The 12,050-nt window shown below is 41.2% G+C and overlaps 1 protein-coding gene across 2 annotated transcripts in view; it reads right to left on the bottom strand.

Annotated features, from left to right (window-relative positions):
- Positions 1 to 3,204: 3,204 nt before the first annotated feature.
- Positions 3,205 to 12,050, bottom strand: part of PARD3B (par-3 family cell polarity regulator beta) — a 946,787-nt gene continuing 937,941 nt past the window's right edge. For both annotated transcript variants that reach the window (XM_019726886.2, XM_074340795.1), the window contains one exon: positions 3,205 to 4,737. In XM_019726886.2, coding sequence (XP_019582445.2) covers positions 4,380 to 4,737 — 358 coding nt within the window. In that variant the 3' untranslated portion in view covers positions 3,205 to 4,379. The remainder of the gene's footprint in view (positions 4,738 to 12,050) is intronic.

Raw genomic sequence — 12,050 nt, 5'->3', positions numbered from 1 at the left:
AAACCAACCTATTCATTCATCAAATCCTAAAACAAACCGATGGTGGGTAGAAACCAAGACGCTGACATCTTACTGACTGAATAAAGCTTTATTTTAATGCAAAATAAAACAAGAAAAATTTGTGTATTCAAATATAACAACATCCAAAATGTTTTCTGTGGTACAAATGGAATCATCCTAAAAAGTCTGCAAAGAATTCATTCTCCACCCCCATACGCCAAAATGTGATTCACATAATTTATCTTCAGAACTTAGGAACAGACTTGGTATCGTATAAGCACAGGAAAACACTAGAAAAAGTGACTGTATAAACAGCAGGTTTTGTTTTTACATTCCAGTAGTAAACAGCACTGCAGACAGCATAGATGGGAGAGATCACTCTCTGAAAGAGCTGAGTCAGGAGACAGTCTGGGGCTAGTTCACTCTCCAGTCGGCTTGGAAGTTAGGCCCATCTTTAAAAGTCAGGCTATGTGTGATTCTACGACTATTTAAGGACAGGGGGGACAAAAAGCTTCACTTAGAAGTCGTAGCTGCATGTGAGATTTGAGGCTTATTTTAGATATCTAACTTTATTCTCCCTTTTATCGGAAAGGTGACTTTGTAGGGATACTATCTTATGGAGAATCCTCTTTGTGGTCTCATTGTGGCATCATTTCCACCTAAGTCGGCGTGAACTGGGAGTGCAGAGAAATACCACTGTGGGCTGTTTCTGAAGCCAACTCCTTCCTGCCTAATTGCACTAAATGTGGACTTTCTGCTGCTCGTGGACTCAGAAAGCAGCAGGGTGTCTACCCAATTTAGCACCAATTTGAAGGCCCTTCACTGTGGATTTCAGAGTTTAATGCCAACGGGAGTTTTACAGACACACATTCCTCTCCACACCAAACTCTCCAGATCTCTCTATCTCTCTGAAATGCTAAGACGTTCCTCCAAAGAAAATAAATGCGGTGGTTACAGGTTAGGAGAATAAGCCCTCTTAAAGGCTTGATCTCTATGCATCACAACTCCCTAACATGCACCAGCTGCATTTCCTTCGGGAGATAGCTTGAATTCAAGTTCACGGATCTTTGGAAGGAATAATGAATCATGTTTTAATTTTATTTAGTTGGTGGCAAAAACAAATCTACAGTGAAGTCTCAAACCTCCTCTATCAGGCAGTATGTATAGTTTCCTCCGTGGGGTGACCGTGGGTCTGTGGATCTCTCCACGCTCTTGATTATAAGATCTTTGTTCTATGCTGTTCTATGGGGGCCGATGCATATAGACTTAAAAATCTACGAATGGTGAGCTTCACAGTAATTATTTTCAATTTTTGTTTGTTAATCGTGATTTAAGTAAATGCTCTTGTCTTTGACCTTGCCTTTCATCCACTGATTTGATATTGTGGGGAAGCAATTATTGTACCAAGACTGAGACTGCCCCAGCTCAGGGACTCAATAGGTTAATGAGGAGTTATGTTTCTCTCTTGCAGAGGACTAAATTCTCCTGCATCTAAAATTTTTCGGTGGTTTGTACCCTTTCGTCTTTATGCCTGCAAAATGGACAAAAACAGAGCTCTTTAAAATACCTAGTGACTTGAGGCCAAAACATCATTTTAAGGCTTAAATGACTCAGTGGTCAGATCAGGAAGCAGGTGGGTATATGTCAACGGGTTTGCATCTCTCTGTGTCACTTGTTCCTGGGATGGTACTGGTGTTCTGAGCTACCAGAAGACACCTGACTGAGTTTTCCCAAGACCATAAATAAACTGGGAACTATTTCCTGCTACTAGGTACCTACTGGTTATAGCCTGGTCTTCTAAATATTCTAAACAACCTGTTCTAAATACTGGGAAACTTTGTAACCTCTGGGTGGTGACAACTGGAGGGCTGGTACACAGGCATTTGTAAAGCTTACATGCAAGCTGTTCATAATTGTCGTCTGGCTTGACGGAAACTCTTTCGCACACATAATGTTACCTTCTTTTGCGCATGGTCACGTGTTGTACTTCAAGCAAGAAAAGAGAATGGCTCTCATCTTTTTGTGGTCCACTTGAATAGTACCTTCACATCATTGGCTGCCCCTCAGGATTAGCAACTGTTTTATTGACTGTGTATACAAAGCAAAACCATGCTTGGAGCAGCTGACCCGGAGCCTGTCTGCAGGAGGTATTGTTTTCTCAAGGTGGCAATGTGGTGAAAATTTGGGCATTCTTATGAGAAGAGACACTCCTTCAATACACAGAGTATATCTCCCTTTACACTACTGGTCCTGGTCACCGTTTGTGTGGTCTTGGCTTTAATCCAGAAGGAGTCTTTTGGCTTGGTTACATCCAGTAGTCCACAGAATTTTGGTTAAACTATGGAACATACTAGAAAGCAGATTTTTAATGCTTCGAAACAAATTAAATTTCCCTCACTTTATCATTTTCTTCATGAAGGTCTATTTAGATTGAGGGGAAGGCAGCATTCAGCGTGTTGGCAGGGACACCCTACAGCTCACCTGTACTGTACCTCCACATGAGCAGGGCTGGAGAGCCTCAAGCTCTGCACACATTGCAAACCAGCTAAAGGGGCCTGGCTTAAAATAGATGACAGAGGGCAGAAAACTTGACAGTCTATTTTCAAGAGGACCATAAGTAAATTGTAGTTTAGCAAACTCAAAGTCCAGTAAATAATACTATTTAAGTCTAAAACCAGCAGCTGCATCACTCTTGGTAACGGAACTCTATTTTAAATTAAAAAATAATAAGACTAAACTCAGCTAGATGGGCACTCTATATATTCAATAATACTATAATTTATTAAATCCTATCAGTCATAGATATTCTAATCTCGGCCAAAATATGTCTAAATTGAACTCAAGAACATTTTTATTTTGGGGCTGGAATGAAGAAGGAATGTGAAAAGGCTCAAAGCATTTCAAGAGTTACTGAACAATTCAAACTGCTACTCCCAGGTTTTACTGTTTCTTGGTCTTTTGTTTGAACTCTCATTTGGGTCAGGTTGTAAGTGTTAGATGTTCTGTTGAAATAAGTAGAAAATAGCTGTAAAGCTCAAAAGAAATTGTGATGGGTTTTGGAGGATGGGGTTTCAGCTATTCAAAGTTGTAAGTCTTTCATTCCCCAGTTGGAGACCTTGGCCTTGGTCTTGCCCTGACTTTTGTTAATGAAATATAGCAGACACAGAACGATTTAGTTTCATGCCTCTACTCCCTAACTTCCTGTTTTTTTTTTTTGTTTTTTTTTTTTTTTTCATTATTTCCTTACTCATCAAGCTTTCCAGAAAGTATCTGTATCTTCCATTCTCCATACCGGGAACCACACACTTTCATATCCACACACACATACACACACACTGTCAATCACCACCATCTGGTTATCAATACCAAAGGCCACAGTCAGTCCCTCCCTGTCCCCAGGTGCAGATTGCACTGTTTGGCACTGAGTTTGGAATTGGCATCTCCAGGGCATTGCTTCCTGTGTGACCTAATCAGTGGTCCTTTTTCCTCAAGTACATTTTAGCCCTCAAGGGAGTACCTTCAAGTCGAGGCCCCAGTTACAATAATTACAGGGAGGAGATTTTGGGATGACTCTGAAACCAGCTCTCTCCATGCTATTGTGCCTGGGACTGGGAAGAAGAAAGGTGAGGGCCTTGGGAGTTTCCGCCCTCTTCACCTGATCACCTTGGTCCTTGGAATATAGTCCGACTAGGTATGCACATTCTCCCAGGACACTAATACTGCATTCGCATCTTTTATACAAAAAGTGAGGAAATATGAAATGCTTATACCAAATGAATGGTACCAGGAACCTGAGAAATTCTACAAATAAAGAAATGCAGTCTTACTCTGGGTATAAAATATTTCAAGGAGATCACAAGTTATGTTTGCTGTTTTGTTTTTTGTTTTTTTCTCACTGAAAATATTACTCATTTAAGATGCCCACATCTGCAGTCACTCTTTAGACTTCACTCTAACAAGGTGGCTGAGGCTTAGCTTCTGAATGGATGACAATCCCAGGCAGAGACTGTCTCCACGCTGCCAATTCCAGGGGTTGTGCGTGCACAGGTTATCTGGCCAGGGAGACACCACATAATGTATCTCCTTTGTTATTTGCCTATTCAAATGCCACTCTCATTGAATTGAACCATTCTAAAAGGATTTCAAATATCAGGCAGTATTGTTTTCATGGCTCCATCCTTCCCCTTCCTCCTCATTTTCCTCCTCCAAACTCTTATCCCTCCTTTTCTCTCTGATTAGCAGTCAGATGCTACAACCTCAGTGAGAAAAACCTAATCTGTACCATGGAGAATTCTTAACAGGAAGAAGGCCTTAAGGAAGGGCCAAGGTGATATTATACATCTTCCTTTCTGGGCTGCGCTGAGCTCGGTGGCATTCAGCTACACGGCTGCAGTCATGGGGTTCTTCTGCCGGGGGTCCTGGGTTCGGTAGGGGTACTGGTCTGGGCTCCCCCCTCGGTGCCCTGGTCTGACCATTTCCTGATAGGCTGGCACTCGGTGGTGCTGAGGGGGTGAAGGCGGAACATCTTGTCGGAAGGGTCCTTTGTGCTGGGGCGCTGGTGGGGGTGGGTAGTACTGGGGATACCGGAGATCTGCGACCCTCAGATCTTGGGGGCGGGGATAGCTCGCTTTAGGAGGATGCACAGGATGAGGCCCTGGATAATAGGGAAGCTCCCTCTCCTTGTAGAGTCCTCGCGGTGCAGCTGTCAGATAGTCTACAGGATCGGCTGTGCCACCCCTGGAAAGAGAAGAACAGACACATATCAACCACTGCTCAGCTGGCTGCCCAGCTGAAGACCACATTCCTCAGCCTCCCATGTAGTTTGGTGGGGCCACCGACTAGGTCTGGCCAATGGGTTGTGAGAAGGGATGTATGCCTTTAAGAAGAAGAGAAGGAACCTTCTTCTTTCCTGTTGGCCATTGGAGTGGCCAATTTAGACCACAAGGAGAAAGCCACATGCTGAGGAAGGCAGAGTAACAGAAGGCAAGAGCCTGGGTCCTCGATACCACGGAGCCACATCAGGCAGGGCTGCTTACCCTTGGATTGCTGCGTCAGAGAGAAATATACTTCTATCTTGTTTGTACCCTTATGTTGGCCTTTCTTGTAGTAGTTAAACCAGTTTCCTAAACAAGGCAGAATCTGTCTCTTTTAAGGTTGGGATCATTCAACAACGCCCCTTCTCTGCCTCCCTCAAGCCGGTCCTACACACACGTATGATGGTAGAAATGTACAGGGAATTTGGAGCCATAAAGTTCCCACGGATTACACTCACTTCTCTCCCAGGTCTGCGGGTGCTCTTTACATGGGCCATGGCCTTGGTCCACCTCTGGTTGGCTTCTATCACATCCCTGTGTAGATGAGGGTGCCCTCTTCTGTCTATAGTTCCTAGAAAAAGTCCTTACCCAGAGCTGGGAATTATCCCCCTAGAACGTTGATATAAAGCAATTCTCCCACAAAGTCAAGAGGCACCACCAGGCCGGTAGCAAAGAAGGAAAAGCCAACCCAGCTGTATGTTACACAGTGTCATGAGTAGGCACACAGAAAGGTCCAGGGCAAGAATAAACAGTAACAGAAACGACCCTGCTAAGACAATAGCCTCTTCTGATCCGTTTGCCATAACAGAAGCAATCCATCTCTAAACACTGTACAGATGACTGCATCTTATCTAGCCTGGGGTTCAACAGATGAGTTCTGTTTGCAGCTCTTAAAGTCCCATAAACCTTCCGTGCACATCTTCACCTCCCCAACCCCCACACCCTTCCCACATTCCCCCCCACGCCATTTTATTATTTTTTTTAGAAGGAAAACAGCAACAATCATAATGACCGAAAAGCTCTCCAATGTCAGAACAAACTGGTGGAACACTTGAAAGAAATGACAGGGCTGTAAGAATAGAGTGTCTGTGGTTAATCAAGCACCGTCAATGAGGGTCAAAATCACCCTATAATCTGCGGAGTTTGATGTTAAAACAGCTCTGTAAGTTCCCCAAATCAATGCAAGTTTGACAAGCTCCAAGCCCTGAGCACGTGGAAAGCAGCATGTGAGCACATTCATAAGGAAGAACAATAGAATTCTCTCTGCACTTTTTTATGTCTTAATTTGGCTATGCATAATAATGAAAGATAGGTCCTTGAATTTGGGGTAATTTACTTAGTGAGAGTTTTCAGATAAAAAAAAATTAAATTGTTTACGTACAAGTTATTACAACATCAACTGCTATTATTCAGTGCAGTCTGCTTTGCTCTATTTTAAATTACCCATGACAAATAGAGCAAATGCATAATCTGTCACTCCAGCCCTGGGAAATTAAGGATCGAGATTTCATTTTCCCTTTCCTTTCGAATTTTATTTTTGACATAGGAAACTTCCAGCATTCATCATATCTTTTATCATAAAATATTTTAAGCCCCCACCCCTGCACTCATTTCTGTTTCCTTTGGTTCATGTTAGAGATTTCCTAAATGCTTTAAAAAAATCCTTAATCTGTGCTTTCTCTCAAAATCTACTGAAGATATTTCTCTGCATGAAGTGAAACATGTGGTTTTTCTGCACTCATTCGAAGCTCTTGGGATAAATCACTGACATTTGCAACACACAAACATTATCTGCCTTAAAATGAACACAGAACCAGTGGTCCCTCCGGACCCTCTTAGCCTGGATGTTTCCTGTTTCAAATGGAAAGAGAGAAAGGAGAAATTCCAGGCCTTGGACTTTTAGGGTCCTGTTCTCTCCCTGGAGGTTTCTCTCTTTTAAAACAGAACATTATAAAAGACAGGCATGCTTTGGTTTTTTTTTTAGACAAAACCCAGATCAAGTGGTGACGGGGCAGAAGCCACCCTCAGAGCCACCAGGACAACACATTGTGTGTGCAGGGGACCGTCACGATCTCTTCTCCCACACCTCATCCCTGTGACTCCTTCACCTCCCATGGCGAGGGGCAGGGAGTTTCCCCCTAGGCAGATAGGGCAGAATTCAAGATTATTTTGTGGTTCCATATTGCTTCCCTCTGAGGGGAGATTTTATGTCTGGGAGTTTGCGTACATGTGGCAGCAAATAAGTAAGGTAGCTGTTCTTTGTCAAGAAATGAAATCATGCAAATTGTCTTTCTCTGTAGAACTCATCAAAACAGTGATTGTTTTTAATTTTTTGGAGAGAAGAAAAACAATGAGCTGGCCTATAAAAACACTGGTAAAGGTTCAAAGAGTGCTAGAAGAATTTTTTTTTCTTTGATGAGCGGGAGTTGCTGTTGTTTATAATAACTTTTTGCTCAAAATTGAGCATTTCCTACAGATTTTTGCCAGAACAACTCTAAGTGCTTGTGAATACTGTGTACACACACACACATACACACACACACACACACACACACACACACACACTTAAAAAAAAATTTTAAACGGGAAAAAAAAAAGCCTTCCTCTTTACAGAATTTGGTAGGAAAAAAGAAGAGGGAACTGGAATTTTAGCTTTGTTAATCTTGCGTTTCTTTATTTGGGTGAAATTTCGTATTTGTAGGAAAGCACAAAAACCAATCCATTCTCGGACCTAAGAAACGCTTATCACACTGACAATACTGCAAGTTTTGAGTCAACCCTGAGATCCAGGGACAGACTCTCCTGTGGAGATTCTGATGCAAACAAGGACCCAAAGTACATGTATCATAACATCAAGACCCTTATTTTTCATGTGACCTCATTATTTTTATTTGTATGTGTTATCATTTTCTAAAAAAAAAATCCTTTCCCTTGAAGATCTTACCCAGAAACCATATTTACTAAAGGAAAGAGAAACAAGCCTATATTTGCTATCTTTATAATATGACTCTTTGAGGAGATTGCCATGAAAATATCTATGTAAAAATGTTGTGTTTTTTTAAAAATGTTTTTCACTGTTTACTCTTTTATTTTATTTTTGGCTCATTTCTTTAGGCTCATTTCTGGAGGCCAAAAGGATTCATATTTTGCTTAGAAAATCCACAGGAACTAGCTCAGACAGACAGTTTCCAATCACATAGATGCATTCAATAATGAATGTTAACCTTTAGGCTTAAACATGACAAAGCTATATGGTACTGACATGTGAAAAAAACAGTAAGGATCCCTTTCATTCCACAAGTGTTTCTCTTTTTTGCCATCTCAGTATGTTGCTATTTTTCATTAAACAAAAACAGGGGCTGAAAATTAGAGGCTAAGCAGGTCAGATAGCAAGCCCCTGGGTACCAACAGTTTTCATTTATGGAAGGATGGAAGGCATGCTTCTACATTTTCTTTAGCTCATTTTCTGAGTTTACATTATGCTATGTTGATTATGATCACAGCTGAGCAATGTGGTAAGCTTATGATTATTTTTATTTTCCTAAACAATCTTTTGTTCTCACTCCAGAAAGAGGTTAGTGATTGCTTTATGTCTTACTGACTTAGTTTTCTATTTTTTAAAGCAATCCACCTCAAAGCCTTTAACCAATTGCTTATATATTCTCTCAAAATGTCCAAATATCATCAGATGTTCTACTAAGTACATCTTCTTGAAGAATTCTCTCCCAGAATCCTCTGACCTGCCTCAGTCTAACTTGGTTGTCCTCTATGCCTGGTGTGTAGCTGGTATCCTGAAATTCCACTTCTCTAACGTCCTGGGTTTGGATCTTGTGCTTTCAATAAGGCAATCCTATATGGGGAAGGGTTTAGTATTGGAAAAACTGAGTCACTGGAAAAACCTTTTAGCTAGGAATGAGGTGGCTATATTTACTGGAGTAGATGAAGGGGCACAAGCCTCTGGAACAGATGAAGAGGCATGAGCCATTTTGAATCTTCCCATCTCCCCCTGCATTTCTCCTCCCTTCCCCCTTCGATCACAAAGAAAATCTCTTTCTTCTGCGCTCACTACAGTCAGTCATTCTCACCTCATCTGTCTTTCACCCTGCCTTGGGTCTAGTTATCTACTGCACTGGAGCACGAGCATCTTGAAGGAAGGAACTGAGCCTCACAATGATCTTCCTCAGAGCTCAGCTCAGGGCTTTGCACATCATAAGTGCTCCATAAATGTATGTTGTTTGTTCAAGGGCATTTAAAGTAAAGAGAAAACCCACAAACATACACCATAACCATAGAGGGCCATATGTGTGTAGGGGCTGGAAAGAGGTAGGTGGGTAGAGCAATAAAAGAAGAAAGTGGACTTTCATTGAGAGCCAGAGACTGACAATGGTTGAGGTAAGACTGGGTGTCTAATTTTTAAAGAAGGAGGGAAGAAGGGGGGTAGTGTGGGCTGGAAAAAAAAACCACACAAAAAAAGAGTGGGATTGAGTCCAACACAGAATGACTAAACTTTATCAGGGCACAGATTCTTATATTTGTCTTGTTTGCCAGGAACAAAGAATACTGTCTTATCTCTGTTGTCTTGCATACTACTTGAAACATGGTAGGTGCTTAATAAATCTTGGGCTAGAATTCAATTGTATGACTTTTCAGTGAGGTCAACGGGACTAACTGGTACAGGTTAAGTATATTTATTCAAGAATCACTTAAGGATTGTCTCTATTATGGTCCAGCAAAGAATTTTTTTTTTTTGTTTTTGTCATAACACAACAATCTAGGAACATTTTAATGTATGCGTTTAAAAATACAGTACCCAGGGTCTCAAAGAAAAGTTCTTAGGGAGACAATTTCCAAGGTGAAAACTAGGTGCAGTCACCATGGTTTCAGTACCCGGACTTGAGGATTGATGAACACCAGCCAGAGGTAGGGGTGATGTCCAGCTCCCCTCCGTCACAGAGCGTCCCAACCTTTTCTCCATCAGAATACACATGATGGATGACTTTCATATAAACCACACGTGACCAAGATAGGCAGAGGTTAGGATTATGCAAACTTCTTTATCTCCTGCTGTAACTCAATGCCCCTTCCCTCTTTCTCAAAAAAGAACAAGGAGATTCAAGTGAGTGGAGGTAACATTATTAAGGGAGAAAACTTGAATCTGCTATTATTTATTAAAAGAAATTATTTGCAACCTTCCGTTTTTCAAGGATTAGTGACAAATCATTGCAATAAATAGCTGGTCAGGGCTCACCTTTGTGTAGCAAGGCTGAGACTAACAACCACCACTTCATACAATGAGCTCCCTTTAAGAGGAAGGACAGATGAATTTAAAGAATAACGGGAAAAACAACTAGGTTTGGGCCACATTAGTGACTAGAAGAGAATTGGTTTTGAGAGGGGATGAGTTTAGCAGGTGTAAAACTAAGGCATGCAGTAAAAAGTGTGAAAGCCATAAAGAATTTATGAGCACAGGCGAGATGTCCATCTTAGGCATAAGCACTGGGTTTCTTACTTAAGGAAAAGCTTCCAAAAGGCAGAATCTTGTTCCTGTTAATATCTATAAAGTATTATGTGTGCTATTAGCTGTCAAAACAAAGACAATTTCTTAACTTCCAAGGCAGCCTTTATGGGTTTCCTTTTGTGGTAATAATTTACTGTAACCAAATTTGGGGTTCAAATGGGAGGCAGTAACGCGATGCAAAACTGCTTGTGCTAAGAGAGGTGCTTGTACCTCTTGTCAGAAAGTCGAGATCTGGCAAAGCCATACTAGTGACAAGCATGCTACGCAGAGATTATTTAGTGGTGAGCTGATGTTGGTGCTTTCTTTTCTGGTTCTTCCACAAATACGGCAAAGCTCAAAAAGAGTAGCAGAAAGTAATATACTTATAGGCACTTGGGTCTCCCGTGCTATGCGGACAGAGATGCTTTTAGTCTGTTTGGAATTCCTTCAGTGTCAGGTTTCCAATTACCAGGCCTCCAGCCTTCATCCTGGCCTGAATGTGGCTGGCCAGGATTAGCAGAGCCCTTCACACTGTATCCTGCATAGCTATGATTTCTGCAGATTTTACAGGATTGTAAAATAGAATGATCATTTGATGGCCTATGTTACAGAAATGATTTCCGAAAGAAATCCTACTTTTACCCCTCACATTTCCCAGACCCTTGCTCTTTGTTAACTGCAGTGGGAAGAGATTTATCAACAGATGGTTTTGGCCCTTGTTAACGCCAACGAAATGTTTGCAAAGAAAATGAAAGAGGAATGATAATGACTGAGTACTCAAAAGACATTTTAGTTTAAGACGGTTTTAGAGCTTTGATCACCCACATTTAATTTCTTCATTGTTTTACAACAATGACCACAAACAAGAATACAGTTACTAAGAGACTTCATGTGCAATGAGGATGGGACCCTGCATAACCCTTTAGCAGATGTTATCTGCAAAATGGCCCTTAAGAATGTTCTATCCTATCAGATGGTGGGAGGTAGTCCCTAAAAATGGTCCTGCTAAAATAATTTTCTTTATGAGGGGGAACAAGATTTTTAAAGTGGGTGCTGAGGACAATTAAATACGGTAATATAAAAGCACATGTAGAGAAGAAATCTTGCGGAAAGTCAAAACTACTGTGAGTGGCCACAAAAAGGTCATGAAATCCATTGTGCAATACCTGTATATAATTACCCTATGGTCTTTCTAACCACAGAAGAGGTTTTATTTAAAGAGAATGACAACCAAAGGAACAAATCATCATAACTTGGTAGGCCATGAAAACTCCCTCTCTCTCAAATAGAAAGAGTTCTGGTAATTATAACAGTAGTCCTGGAATTTCAATAGCTAAACACTGAGGCTGTTATCCAATCATCATGTAAGAGACAATAGTTCAATTTGAAGGTCAGACTTAGATGGCCAACAATATCAGGAGAGTAGGGTCCTGAATTATAAAGATGGTTTTGCCTGCCCCTTAGGGGAAGCACTACACAGTTTCTTGCCCAAGGTCACTGCCTAGAGACAGAACATTCTAGGAGAAAAACACACTGTTCATGAGGGTGGCTTTTCCCTGATCAATTTAGATTATATTTATTTTTAGAGTAATACATTCAATTTTCAGAGAAGATGTTCTTACATCTTATCCAAAGACACTCAGATATTCATATTGCTGCCACATCTTTACCTGCCACCATTCTTCTGCTATTGATCTCTAAATCCTGGGCAATAGGAGGATTTTGATGTAAACTACCTA

Source organism: Rhinolophus sinicus, linkage group LG01 (genome assembly GCF_036562045.2).
Source record: "Rhinolophus sinicus isolate RSC01 linkage group LG01, ASM3656204v1, whole genome shotgun sequence".
Classification (NCBI taxonomy): domain Eukaryota; kingdom Metazoa; phylum Chordata; class Mammalia; order Chiroptera; family Rhinolophidae; genus Rhinolophus; species Rhinolophus sinicus.
This window is presented reverse-complemented; position numbering and strand designations above follow the sequence as displayed.